Source organism: Mesoplodon densirostris, chromosome 2, assembly GCF_025265405.1.
Source record: "Mesoplodon densirostris isolate mMesDen1 chromosome 2, mMesDen1 primary haplotype, whole genome shotgun sequence".
NCBI lineage: Eukaryota > Metazoa > Chordata > Mammalia > Artiodactyla > Ziphiidae > Mesoplodon > Mesoplodon densirostris.
Window position 1 is genome coordinate 164,743,954 of NC_082662.1, and position 14,304 is coordinate 164,758,257.

The 14,304-nt window shown below is 40.0% G+C and overlaps 1 protein-coding gene across 2 annotated transcripts in view; it reads right to left on the reverse strand.

Moving 5' to 3' along the window:
• FIRRM (FIGNL1 interacting regulator of recombination and mitosis) overlaps window positions 1-14,304 on the reverse strand; it is a 52,838-nt gene that overhangs the window by 30,206 nt on the left and 8,328 nt on the right. The window contains exons 6-8 of one of the 2 annotated variants that reach the window (XM_060091288.1): window positions 5,369-5,534; window positions 3,563-3,647; window positions 1,409-1,547 (exon numbers count right to left, since the gene is read on the reverse strand). In XM_060091288.1, the coding sequence (XP_059947271.1) occupies window positions 1,409-1,547; window positions 3,563-3,647; window positions 5,369-5,534 (390 nt within the window). Of the gene's footprint in view, window positions 1-1,408; window positions 1,548-3,562; window positions 3,648-5,368; window positions 5,535-14,304 lie in introns of those variants that run through there. The other variant, XM_060091289.1, reaches the window with a different exon arrangement.

Genomic DNA, 14,304 nt, shown 5'->3' on the forward strand with positions numbered 1-14,304 from the left:
TAAGGCAAAACATGAAAATTTGCTTGGACACTTAGGAAAGTTTACTATTTAAATTCTCTTTCATATACAAGCAGTTTACATACACTGAACTTATGTATTCAATACTTCATGTACAAATAGCCATCCTGGTAAGGTACTCTCGGGACTTCTCTTTCTTCTTCCATTACAGACTATACTGTGGCTTGGGCTTTCCCCATCTCACTCCTGTCCAGGAATCTCTGTCTAATTTTACTCTCCAAGTAACTCTAACTGGGGGATCTGTGGTGTCAAGATAAGCAAGATGGAAATTGGAAAAAGAGGAGGTTGAGGTTGAGGATATAGATGCATAGGATAAAGGTGGATAGGGGAACATCCTTCCTGCCATTGACACAGGATACCCAACAAAATGCCTTCTCCTTTCGGGAAGGTGAGGGGAATCAGAAAGGGTATATGAAGGAAGTGGGGACAGAAAAGAAAAGGAAAAAAGAAAGAAAGAATGTAAGGGAAGGATAGATAAAGAGAAAAAGAAGAGAAGCAAGAAGGAAAGGGGCCCCTTTTCAAACTTCCACCCTCCTCTCAGGTTTGGTCTTTCCAGATCATCCCTGCCCCATGAGCTATGACCAGTGTTTAGGAACTGGATGAATCCTTACATGTCCACCCCCACAGCTGCTGGGCAGGGAAGAGCACAGGTACAGAGGAATACCCTGTATCAGTGTGCAGGTCTAACAGGAAAGGATGTTACTGTTATTCTACAGAGAAATATTTAACTCATTTTCCCACTGAAATTATTGCTTATAACTGTTAGGTCCTGAGTACTATTATTCCTATAATTTAGGACTACTGCGAGTTAAACAAACTTTAAAGAGCTAGTCTGAGAACAGAAGGCACTATGTATAAACACTGTTATAGGAAAATATACTGTAATTCCCAATAAGCATATTACATATTATTTTTAGAATACAATCTGTTTTATAAAAGGGATGCCAATTCAACACTATAACTTTTTGAAATCAATATAAATGTAAGTATACACACAGCTGTATGCTGCATCTCTACAGGTTGTAATGGATTGGTGAAGAAAAGGTTGACTGTGGCTATATCATCAAGACGACCTTAAATAAATACAGGACTAAGGAATTAGATTTTTGCCCAAGGGTAGAAAAGATTCTGAGGAGAATGCCTTGACCAACCAGTCAGTATATAAAAAGGCAGGGACAGATAGACTATAGATGGAACGAAAGCAGATAGGGGTCTAATGCAATGCTCTGAGTGAAAAGTAATTATGGGCTGTAAATAATCCCACAGATTGAAAACAAAAACAAAACAAATTAAAACCCTTTTAGGTGAACTGATCCATAGACCTAAATGAGATTTAGTAACTCCAAAAGAAAAAGAGCTACAGCTCAGTGTTGTTAGACCATAGTTTTACCTGCGCATCTGACTGTATCATCTGCTCAGCTAACTGTAAACAAGAATGGAAGGAGAAAAGAATGTCTTCGCACAAGCTAGTAATTATATCTTTGTGTTTCAGCTGATTCTTTATAACCGACTGGTGCTTAAGGCTCTGCCTAAATGAATAAAAAGAAAAGAATATAATCACCACAAGTAACACATCAAGTAACTTAGGACCATAAAAATATGACTTGAAAGAACATGTAAAAAATCAAAATGGGGCTTCCCTGGTGGCGCAGTGGTTGAGAATCTGCCTGCTAATGCAGGGGACATGGGTTCGAGCCCTGGTATGGGAGGGCCCCGCGTGCCGCGGAGCGGCTGGGCCCGTGAGCCACGGCTACTGAGCCTGCGCGTCTGGAGCCTGTGCTCCACAACAGGAGGGGCCGCGATAGTGAGAGGCCCGCGCACCGCGATGAAGAGTGGCCCCCACTTGCCACAACTAGAGAAAGCCCTCACACAGAAATGAAGACCCAACACAGACAAGAATAAATAAATAATTTTTAAAAAAATCAAAATGCATCATATATATTAGACACGGCATAATTAAGATGTATTGACGTTACCTCTGAAGCTGTCATGTTAGTTTGAGTAAGTTGATAATTTTTTATTTCTCCTTATAAAATATTAATTGAACTCTTACTATATGCCAGGCACTCTGTGAAGCCCTCGAGATAGAGAGGTGAATGAAAAGACACAATCTCTGCCCTGTCTGCATGGAATTTGTGGTCTAGCACAAAAGAGAACATTAAATAATGTAAGAATAGTTAATTGATTACAGCTGTGATGAATGCTAAGATGGAAAAAAAGTCCAGGATGCTACAATAGAGAGATCTAATCTAACTGATTCTCAGGGTGAGGATGAAAAGAATGCTACCATGAAGATGTAACACTTAAACTGAGAACTGAATGATAGGCAGGAATTAGCAAGGTGTAGAGTACAAGAGAGAAGCATCTTGGGCAGAGGGAAAAGCTGTGAAAAGGCTCTGGGACAGGAGAGTTTGTTATGTTTAAGGAGCTGAGAGCAGTGAGAGCGCGCAATGGAGATGGGCTGGTGAAGAAGGCGGGAGCCAGAGAGGATTAGGTTGTTACTCTTAGTAAACTGGGATGGATTTTAAGCAGTAGAGTGACATGATCTGATTTACATTTTTAGAAGATCAGTATGAATGCTGGATAGAAAATGAATCAGAGCAGGGCAAGACTGGAAGATATTCAATGATGATGATGATGGTGATGGCGATGGCGATGGTGATGGCGATGGTGTGGTGTGGCTAATTCACTGAGCACTCACTATGTGACTTGCAGAGTTGCAAGCATTTCACACTGATAAACTCAATTCTCACTATAACCCCACAAAGAAGGTGCTATTGTTATAACTCCCACTTTCAGATGAGCAAACTAAGACTCAAGAGAAGTTAACCAAATTGCCTAAGAGTTCCAGAGTGGTAAGTGATTTCAGAATGGATTCAAGCATACGCGGTATGGCTCTGAGTTGACACTTTGAACCACGGCACTATTACTTGTTGGCAACGTAATGACCTGGTGGTGCAAGAAAAACACCTAAGACCTGAAAGTATTACACTACCTTTAATGTTTTATGTATATGTATAAAGTAGAGGTTCTTAACCATTTTTACATCTCAACTATATCTCCTCCCACCCCCAAGAATCTGATGAATGCTATGGACACTCTCCCTAGCAACCCTTCATAACGCTCTAGTTAAAATTATACATGGAATTAAAACTGAACAACTCAAAAGTATATAATGAGGAGATTATATTCAGCTCTAATTATAATTATTAATTTATTTAAGCCTGGAAGTAGGATACTTGATAGTCGGTTAAACAATAGTAGCAGTAGGCAAATGGTTAAGACCCATGGCCCATTGTTTCAGATGTACTAGCTAACTGAGTAGAACTTTTTTTGAATTTTAGAGAGAGCAGGATAAAGAAGTATGATTTAGTTTAGGAGCTACATGTACAACATGTGGATTATAAGAGAGCAGTGTCAGTAAACATTGTACGCACCCATACAAAATGTTTTAAATGCAATCAAGAAAACTTACAAATAATTAAGACTTTGGATATGGAAAATATATTACAAAAAGCAAAAACAAAACAAAACAGAAACTTACTTAATTATAAATTTCCAAGTATTGGCATGAAATGCGTGGTCCATACTGGAAATAACAGAGCAGATATCCAACAATGAATGAATAACTACAAAGAAAGATAACAGAACTCTTAGGACATTCAAATGTCATAGGGGGTGAGTTTCTTCTATATTTAAAAATATCTACTGAACAATTTTGACATTTGCTAAAATAGGCAATACAGTTTGAAAAAAATTATCTCAAAATAATTAGTGAAAGTAAGTGTCACGCTTCTGATTTAGGGTTTTTATAAATTATAGAAAATTAAGTTTGATGTTTACACCTACTCTATGACTTAAATAAAACTAAAAATGTTCAGTGGACTAAAAATTATGCCTATTGTAACTGAAATATTCTACAGATATTCGAATCAAAAATGACAAAATATACTGCTAAGAAAACCTAACAAGGAAGAAGCAAATGAATTTGTACTCATTAAGGCTTGTACTCTGCCTGAGGTAGAATATTTGTTAAAATGAGCACAATAAACCCCCTTTCTGTGTCCATGCTCTTAGTCAGTTTGCTTCCACAGACCCTGGGCTTCACGACATAACTTGCTGTGGTTAACAGGACAAAATAAACATAAACCAAACAGAGACTTTAAACGTGCCTGCACACTGGGGCCTGCCCTCTCTTGCTGCTCTTAGGACCCCTGAGGCCATCAGCAGGTAGCTGAGCCTGGGCTAACCTGCTGCATGATGGGCTACACGGGACTGGCTCAGGACATTATCTCTCCCTCTGCCGACAAACGACCATGAGTGAGGTCAGTGACCACAAACACACGAGTGAGCCAGTTACACCATGTGAAGCAGAGAAAGCTGTTCTACCTGAGCCCAGCCTAAAACACTAACTCAGAATCATGAATAAATGAAACAGTAGTTGCTTGATTTCTTTCTTCCTTCCTCTCTTCCTCCCTCTCTCCCTCTCCCTCTCTTTCCCTCCATCTCTGCTTCCTCCCTCCCTCCCTCCTTTCTTTCTTTTTTCCTTTCTTTCTTTCTTTCCTTCTTGCCATGCCACGCGGCTTGCGGGATCTTAGTTCCCTGACCAGGGATTGAACCCAGGCCCCAGCAGTGAAAGCACCGAGTCCTAACCACTGGGCGGCCTGGGAACTCCCTAGTAGTTACTTTAATGTAATAGATTTTTGGGTTGGTTTGTTACAGAGCAAAAGATACCTGATAATACTGCACAAAACCACCTTACTCTTTATGCTGAAGCTATGAATGCAATCTTTTCATTAGAGTACTGCTTTTCAAACTCTGGGCCATGATCCATTGGTAAGTGATGAAATTAATAAAGTAGCAATCAGCAATTCTTTAAAAATGAAATAGACTATAGTAGAATATGTTATTTCAAGTACAATAAATAAATGTAGTATATACATACACATTCACAAACATACATACAAGGGTGTAATTATATGTGTTCTGGGAAGAAATGCAAACTTCATTTCTTACTATGAAGTTATGGTTTAAAAACACTGAAAGCTACTGCTTCAGAATTTGGACTACTTTACAGGGTATAAAATTGCATAACTTTCTTTGTTAATCATTGTGGAGAAACAACCTACTTTGAACATTGACTAAATATATAAATCTATGTTAATGCATCAAATATCAATTTTACAAAACCTAAAATTTAAGAGATTAAAAGTTTATTGGGTAGGATTTAAATTTTTTTATACATAATATCATGAATCATTACAAACAACATTGGGTTCAATAATTTAACTGATATACAGTTTACAGTCAATATACATCATATACTAAGTAGTAAGTTTTTTTCACTCACCTTCCACCATATTCAAAATGTCATCATTCTCATCTATTAAAGGGTCCATGCAAACCATATCCAGCAGTTCCATTAGCTGCTTTTGAAGAGAATAGGCCTCCTTGAAAAGAGCCTGCAGAAGGTCTGAGACTAGGTGTAAACGCCCAGAATAAACAGATTCGCTATTCTGATCACAAAGAAATAAAAACGAGAGAAAAAGCAAATCATAAAAAACCCAAGAGCCAAATTTATTTTAATTCATTCTATCAGAGCTCATAAATGTAATGCTTTTAGAGAGTAGGTGGGTGGGGAGCATATGCAAAACATGGGGTGCAGAATAGCATCAGAATGTAAGTTGGTGCAGCCACTGCGGAGAACAGTACAGAGGTTCCTCATGAAACTAAAAATAGAATTACCATGATTCAGCAATCCCACTCCTGGGCATATATCCGGACAAAACTATAATTCAAAAAGATACACGGAGGAGGGGAAGATGGCGGAAGAGTAAGACACGGAGATCACCTTCCTCCCCACAGATACACCAGAAATTCATCTACACGTGGAACAACTCCTACAGAACACCTACTGAACGCTGGCAGAAGGCCTCAGACCTCCCAAAAGGCAAGAAACTCCCCCACGTACCTGGGTAGGGCAAAAGAAAAAATAATAAACACAGACAAAGACCGCACCAGTGGGAGGGAGCCGTGAAGGAGGAAAGGTTTCCACATACTAGAAGCCCCTTCGAGGGCGGAGACTGTGGGTGGTGGAGGGGGAAAGCTTCGGAGTCGTGGAGGAGAGCACAGCAACAGGGGTGCGGAGGGCAAACAGGAGAGATCCCCGCACAGAGGATCGGTGCCAACTGGCACTCACCAGCCCGAGAGGCTTCTCTGCTCACCCACCAGGGCGGGCGGGGCTGGGAGCTGAGGCTCAGGCTTCGGTCGGAGCGCAGGGAGAGGAATGGGGTTGGCGGCGTGAACACAGCCTGAAGGGGTTAGTTGTGCCACGGCTAGCCGGGAGGGAGTATGGGAAAAAGTCTGGACCTGCCGAAGAGGCAAGAGACTTTTTCTTCCCTCTCTGTTTCCTGGTGCGCTAGGAGAGGGGATTAAGAGCGCTGCTTGGAGGAGCTCCAGAGACAGGCGCGAGCCGCAGCTGAAAGCGCAGACCCCAGAGACGGGCGTGGGACACTGGGGCTGCTGCCGCCGCCGCGAGGCCTGTGTGCGAGCGCAGGTCACTGTCCACGCCCCACTTCCGGGGAGCCTGTGCAGCCTGTCACTGCCGGGGTCCCGGGATCCAGGGACAGCTTCCCTGGGAGAACGCACGGCGCACCTCAGGCTGGTGCAACGTCACGCCGGCCTCTGCCACCGCAGGCTCGCCCCGCACTCCCTACCCCTCCCTCCCCCGCGGCCTGAGTGAGCCAGAGTCCCCGAAGCGGCTGCTCCTTTAACCCCGTCCTGTCTGAGGGAAGAACAGATTCCCTCCGGCGATCTACACGCAGAGGCGGAGCCAAATCCAAAGCTGAGACCTGGGAGCTAGGAGAATAAAGAAGAGAAAGGGAAATCTCTCCCAGCAGCCTCAGAAGCAGCGGATTAAAGCTCCACAATCAACTTGATGTACCCTGCATCTGTGGAACACATGAATAGACAACAAATCATCCCAAATTGAGGAGGTGGACTTTGAGAACAAGATTTATGATTTTTTCCCCTTTTCCTCTTTTTGTGAGTGTGTATGTGTATGCTTCTGTGTGAGATTTTGTCTGTACAGCTTTGCTTCCACCATTTGCCCTAGGGTTCTATCCGTCCTTTTTTAAAAAATTTGTTTTCTTAATAATTCTTTTTTATTTTAATAACTTTATTACATTTTATCAGACTTTATTCTATTTTACTTTATCTTCTCTTTTTTTCCTACCTTCCCTCCTCCCTCCCTCCTTTCTTTCTTTCCTTTCTTTCTCTCTCTCTTCCTTCCTTCTTCCTCCTTCTTCCTTCCTTCCTTCATTCTACTAATTCTTTCTTTCTACTTTTTCTCCCTTTTATTCTGAGCCGTGTGGATGAAAGGCTCTTGGTGCTGCAGCCAGGAGTCAGGGCTGTGCCTCTGAGGTGGGAGAGCCAACTTCAGGACACTGGTCCACAAGAGACCTCCCAGCTCCACGGAATATCAAACGGCGAAAATCTCCCAGATATCTCCATCTCAACACCAACACCCAGCTTCACTCAACGACCAGCAAGCTACAGTGCTGGAAACCCTATGCCAAACAACAAGCAAGACAGGAACACAACCCCACCCATTAGCAGAGAGGCTGCCTAAAATCATAATAAGGCCACAGACACCCCAAAACACATCACCAGACATGGACCTCCCCACCAGAAAGACAAGATCCAGCCTCATCCACCAGAACACAGGCACTAGTCCCCCCCCACCAGGAAGCGTACACAACCCACTGAACCAACCTTAGCCACTGGTGACACACACCAAAAACAACGGAAACTACAAACCTGCAGCCTGCAAAAAGGAGACCCCAAACACAGTAAGAGAAGAAAAATGAGAAGACAGAAAAACACACAGCAGGTGAAGGAGCAAGGTAAAAACCCACCAGACCTAACAAATGAAGAGGAAATAGGCAGTCTACCTGAAAAACAATTCAGAATAATGATAGTAAAGATGATCCAAAATCTTGGAAATAGAATAGACAAAATGCAAGAAACATTTAACAAGGACCTAGAAGAACTAAAGATGAATCAAGCAACGATGAGCAACACAATAAATGAAATTAAAAATACTCTAGATGGGATCAATAGCAGAATAACTGAGGCAGAAGAACAGGTAAGTGACGTGGAAGATAAAATAGTGGAAATAACTGCTGCAGAGAAGAATAAAGAAAAAAGAATGAAAAGAACTGAGGACAGTCTCAGAGACCTCCGGGGCAACATTAAATGCACCAACATTCGAATTATAGGGGTTCCAGAAGAAGAAGAGAAAAAGAAAGGGACTGAGAAAATATTTGAGGAGATTATAGTTGAAAACTTCCCTAATAAGGGAAAGGAAATACTTAACCAAGTCCAGGAGGCACAGAGAGTCCCATACAAGATAAATCCAAGGAGAAATATGCCAAGACACATATTAATCAAACTGTCAAAAATTAAACACAAAGAAAACATATTAAAAGCAGCAAGGGAAAAACAACAAATAACACACAAGGGAATCCCCATAATGTTAACAGCTGACCTTTCAGCAGAAACTCTGCAAGCCAGAAGGGACTGGCAGGACATATTTAAAGTGATGAAAGATAAAAACCTGCAACCAAGATTACTCTACCCAGCAAGGAGCTCATTCAGATTTGATGGAGAAATTAAAACCTTCACAGACAAGCAAAAGCTGAGAGAGTTCAGCACCACCAAACCAGCTTTACAACAAATGCTAAAGGAACTTCTCTAGGTAAGAAACACAACAGAAGGAAAATACCTACAATAACTAACCCAAAACAATTAAGAAAATGGGAATAGGAACATACATATCGATAATTACCTTAAATGTAAATGGACTAAATGCTCCCACCAAAAGACACAGATTGGCTGAATGGATACAAAAACGAGACCCATATATATGCTGTCTACAAGAGACCCACTTCAGACCTAGAGACACATACAGACTGAAAGTGAGGGGATGGAAAAAGATATTCCATGCAAATGGAAATCAAAAGAAAGCTGGAGTAGCAGTTTTCATATCAGACCAAATAGACTTTAAAATAAAGACTATTACAAGAGACAAAGAAGGACACTACATACTGATCAAGGGATTGATGAAGAAGATATAACAATTGTAAATATTTATGCACCCAACATAGGAGCACCTCAATACATAAGGCAAATACTAACAGCCATAAAAGGGGAAATCGACAATAACACATTCATAGTAGGGGACTTTAACACCCCATTTCACCAATGGACAGATCATCCAAAATGAAAATAAATAAGGAAACACAAGCTTTAAATGATACATTAAACAAGATGGACTTAATTGATATTTATAGGACATTCCATCCAAAAACAACAGAATACACATTTTTCTCAAGTGCCCATGGAACATTCCCCAGGATAGATCATATCTTGGGTCACAAATCAAGCCTTGGTAAATTTAAGAAAATTTAAATTGTATCAAGTATCTTTTCTGACCACAATGCTATGAGACTAGATATCAATTACAGGAAAAGATCTGTAAAAAATACAAACACATGGAGGCTGAACAACACATGACTTAATAACGAAGTGATCACTGAAGAAATCAAAGAGGAAATTAAAAAATACCTAGAAACAAAATGACAATGGAGACACAATGACCCAAAACCTATGGGATGCAGCAAAAGCAGTTCTGAGAGGGAAGTTTATAGCAATACAATCCCACCTTAAGAAACAGGAAAAATCTCGAGTAAACAACCTGACCTTGCACCTAAAGCAATTAGAGAAAGAAACAAAAAACCCCAAAGTTAGCAGAAGGAAAGAAATCATAAAAATCAGATCAGAAATAAATGAAAAAGAAATGAAGGAAACGATAGCAAAGATCAATAAAATTAAAAGCTGGTTCTTTGAGAAGATAAACAAAATTGATAAACCATTAGCCAGACTCATCAAGAAAAAAAGGGAGAAGACTCAAATCAATAGAATTAGAAATGAAAAAGGAGAAGTAACAACTGACACTGCAGAAATACAAAAGACCATGAGAGATTACTACAAGCAACTCTATGCCAACAAAATGGACAACCTGGAAGAAATGGACAAATTCTTAGAAATGCACAACCTGCCAAGACTGAATCAGGAAGAAATAGAAAATATGAACAGACCAATCACAAGCACTGAAATTGAAACTGTGATTAAAAATCTTCCAACAAACAAAAGCCCAGGACCAGATGGCTTCACAGGAGAATTCTATCAAACATTTAGAGAAGAGCTAACACCCATCCTTCTCAAACTCTTCTAAAATATAGCAGAGGGAGGAACACTCCCAAACTCATTCTACGAGGCCGCCATCACCCTGATACCAAAACCAGACAAGGATGTCACAAAGAAAGAAAACTACAGGCCAATATCACTGATGAATATAGATGCAAAAATCCTCAACAAAATACTAGCAAACAGAATCCAACAGCACATTAAAAGGATCATACACCATGATCAAGTGGGGTTTATTCCAGGAATGCAAGGATTCTTCAATATATGCAAATCAATCAACGTGATACACCATATTAACAAATTGAAGGAGAAAAACCATATGATCAACTCAATAGATGCAGAGAAAGCTTTTGACAAAATTCAACACCCATTGATGATAAAAACTCTGCAGAAAGTAGGCATAGAGGGAACTTTCCTCAACATAATAAAGGCCATATATGACAAACCCACAGCCAACATCGTCCTCAATGGTGAAAAACTGAAACCATTTCCACTAAGATCAGGAACAAGACAAGGTTGCCCACTCTCACCACTCTTATTCAACATAGTTTTGGAAGTTTTAGCCACAGCAATCAGAGAAGAAAAGGAAATAAAAGGAATCCAAATTGGAAAAGAAGAAGTAAAGCTGTTATTGTTTGCAGATGACATGATACTATACATAGAGAATCCTAAAGATGCTACCAGGAAACTACTAGAGCTAATCAATGAATGTGGTAAAGTAGCAGGATACAAAATTAATGCACAGACACCTCTGGCATTCCTGTACACTAATGATGAAAAATCTGAAAGTGAAATCAAGAAAACACTCCCATTTACCATTGCAACAAAAAGAATAAAATACCTAGGAATAAACCTACCTAAGGAGACAAAAGACCTGTATGCAGAAAATTATAAGACACTGATGAAAGAAATTAAAGATGATACAAATAGATGGAGAGATATACCATGTTCCTGGATTGGAAGAATCAACATTGTAAAAATGACTCTACTACCCAAAGCAATCTACAGATTCAATGCAATCCCTATCAAACTACCACTGGCATTTTTCACAGAACTAGAACAAAAAATTTCACAATTTGTATGGAAACACAAAAGACCCCGAATAGCCAAAGCAATCTTGAGAACGAAAAACGGAGCTGGAGGAATCAGGCTCCCTGACTTCAGACTATACTACAAAGCTACAGTAATCAAGACAGTATGGTACTGGCACAAAAACAGAACGATAGATCAATGGAACAGGATAGAAAGCCCAGAGAGAAACCCACACACATATGGTCACCTTATCTTTGATAAAGGAGGCAGGAATTTACAGTGGAGAAAGGACAGCCTCTTCAATAAGCGGTGCTGGGAAAACTAGACAGGTACATGTAAAAGTATGAGATTAGATCACTCCCTAACACCATACACAAAAATAAGCTCAAAATGGATTAAAGACCTAAATGTAAGGCCAGAAACTATCAAACTCTTAGAGGAAAACATAGGCAGAACACTCTATGACATAAATCACAGCAAGATCCTTTTGGACCCACCTCCTAGAGAAATGGAAATACAAACAAAAATAAACAAATGGGACCTAATGAAACTTAAAAGCTTTTGCACAGCAAAGGAAACCGTAAACAAAACCAAAAGACAACCCTCAGAATGGGAGAAAATATTTGCAAATGAAGCAACTGACAAAGGATTCATCTCCAAAATTTATAAGCAGCTCATGCAGCTCAATAGCAAAAAAACAAACAACCCAATTGAAAAATGGGCAGAAGACCTAAAGAGACATTTCTCCAAAGAAGATATACAGACTGCCAACAAACACATGAAAGAATGCTCAACATCATTAATCATTAGAGAAATGCAAATCAAAACTACAATGAGATATCATCTCACACCAGTCAGAATGGCCATCATCAAAAAATCTAGAAAGAATAAATGCTGGAGAGGGTGTGGAGAAAAGGGAACACTCTTGCACTGCTGGTGGGAATGTGAATTGGTACAGCCACTATGGAGAACAGTATGGAGGTTCCTTAAAAAACTACAAATAGAACTACCATATGACCCAGCAATCCCACTACTGGGCATATACCCTGAGAAAAACATAATTCAAAAAGACTCATGTACCAAAATGTTCATTGCAGCTCTATTTACAATAGCCCGGAGCTGGAAACAACCTAAGTGTCCATCATCGGATGAATGGATAAAGAAGATGTGGCACATATATACAATGGAATATTACTCAGCCATAAAAAGAAACGAAACTGAGCTATTTGTAATGAGGTGGATAGACCTAGAGTCTGTCATACAGAGTGAAGTAAGTCAGAAAGAGCAAGACAAATACCGTATGCTAACACATATATATGGAATTTAAGAAAAAAAATGTCATGAAGAACCTAGGGGTAAAACAGGAATAAAGACACAGACCTACTTGAGAATGGACTTGAAGATATGGGGAGCGGGAAGGGTAAGCTGTGACAAAGCGAGGGAAAGGCATGGACATATATACACTACCAAATGTAAAATAGATAGCTAGTGGGAAGCAGCCACATAGCACAGGGAGATCAGCTCGGTGCTTTGTGACCGACTGGAGGGGTGGGATAGGGAGGGTGGGAGGGAGGGAGACGCAAGAGGGAAGGGATGTGGGAACAGATGTATATGTATAACTGATTCATTTTGTTATAAAGCAGAAACTAATACACCATTGTGAAGCAATTATACTCTAATAAAGTTGTTAAAAAAAAAAGATACATGCATGCCTATGTTCATAGCAGCACTATTCATAATAGCCAAGACATGGAAACAACCTAAATGTCCATCAACAGATGAATGGTTAAAGAAGATGTGGTACATATATACAATGGAATACTACTCAGGCATAAAAAAAGAAAGTAATGCCATTTGCAGCAACATGGATGCAACTAGAAATTATCAGACTAAGTGAAGTCAGAAAGAGAAAGACAAATACCATATGATATCACTTATATGTGGAATCTAAAATATGACACAGAGACTTCCCTGGTGGAGCAGTGGTTAAGAGTCCGCCTGCCAATGCAGGGGATATGGGTTCGATCCCTGGTCTGGGAAGATCCCACGTGCCGCAGAGCCACTAAGCCCATGTGCCACAACTACTGAGCCTGTGCTCTAGAGCCCGCAAGCCACAACTACTGAAGCTCGCGCACCTAGAGCCCGTGCTCTGAAACAGGAGAAGCCACTGCAATGAGAAGCTCACGCACCGCAATGAAGAGTGGTTCCCACTCGCAGCAACTAGATAGAGCCCACGCACAGCAACAAAGACCCAATGCAGCCAAAAATAAATAAATAAATTTAATTTTTAAAAATATATATATATGACACAAATGAACCTGTCTATGAAACAGAATCACAGAGAACAGACTGGTGGTTGCCAAGGGGGAGGGGGTTGGGGGAAGGATGGAGTGGGAGGTTTGGGTTAGCAGATGCAAGCTTTCATATATAGAATGGATAAATAACAAGGTCCTACTGTATAGCACAGAGAACTATATTCAATATCCTACGATAAATCATAATGGAAAAGAATATTAAAAAAGAGTAAGGTACATATATATATAAATGAATCACTTTGCTGTACAGCAGTAATTAACACAACACTGTAAATGAACTATACTTCAATTAGAGAAAAGAATTCTCACCAGCAAAAAAAAAAAAAAAAAAATTTAATGATTCTTAGTGAATGACATATTCATTCATTAAACAAATGTTTAGTGAACCTCCATTATATATAGTGTACTTTGAGAGATGCAGGTACGTATAAAATATGATTTCTGACTTCCAAGATCTTACAAATATAGAACTGAAAGGGAGCTAAATAACATTAGGTCCAGTGCATGACATTTCAGTACCCTGTCACCAAAGGGAAGCATTAGTTAACCAGCAATTTTCATTCACCCAACAAACAGCATTATCAAAACTTCCTGTGACCCACAAATCCTAGGCCAGCTTTTGTGGTTTAAAGCTGTCTCAGGACTAAATAAAGGTCAGTGTCCCCTTTAT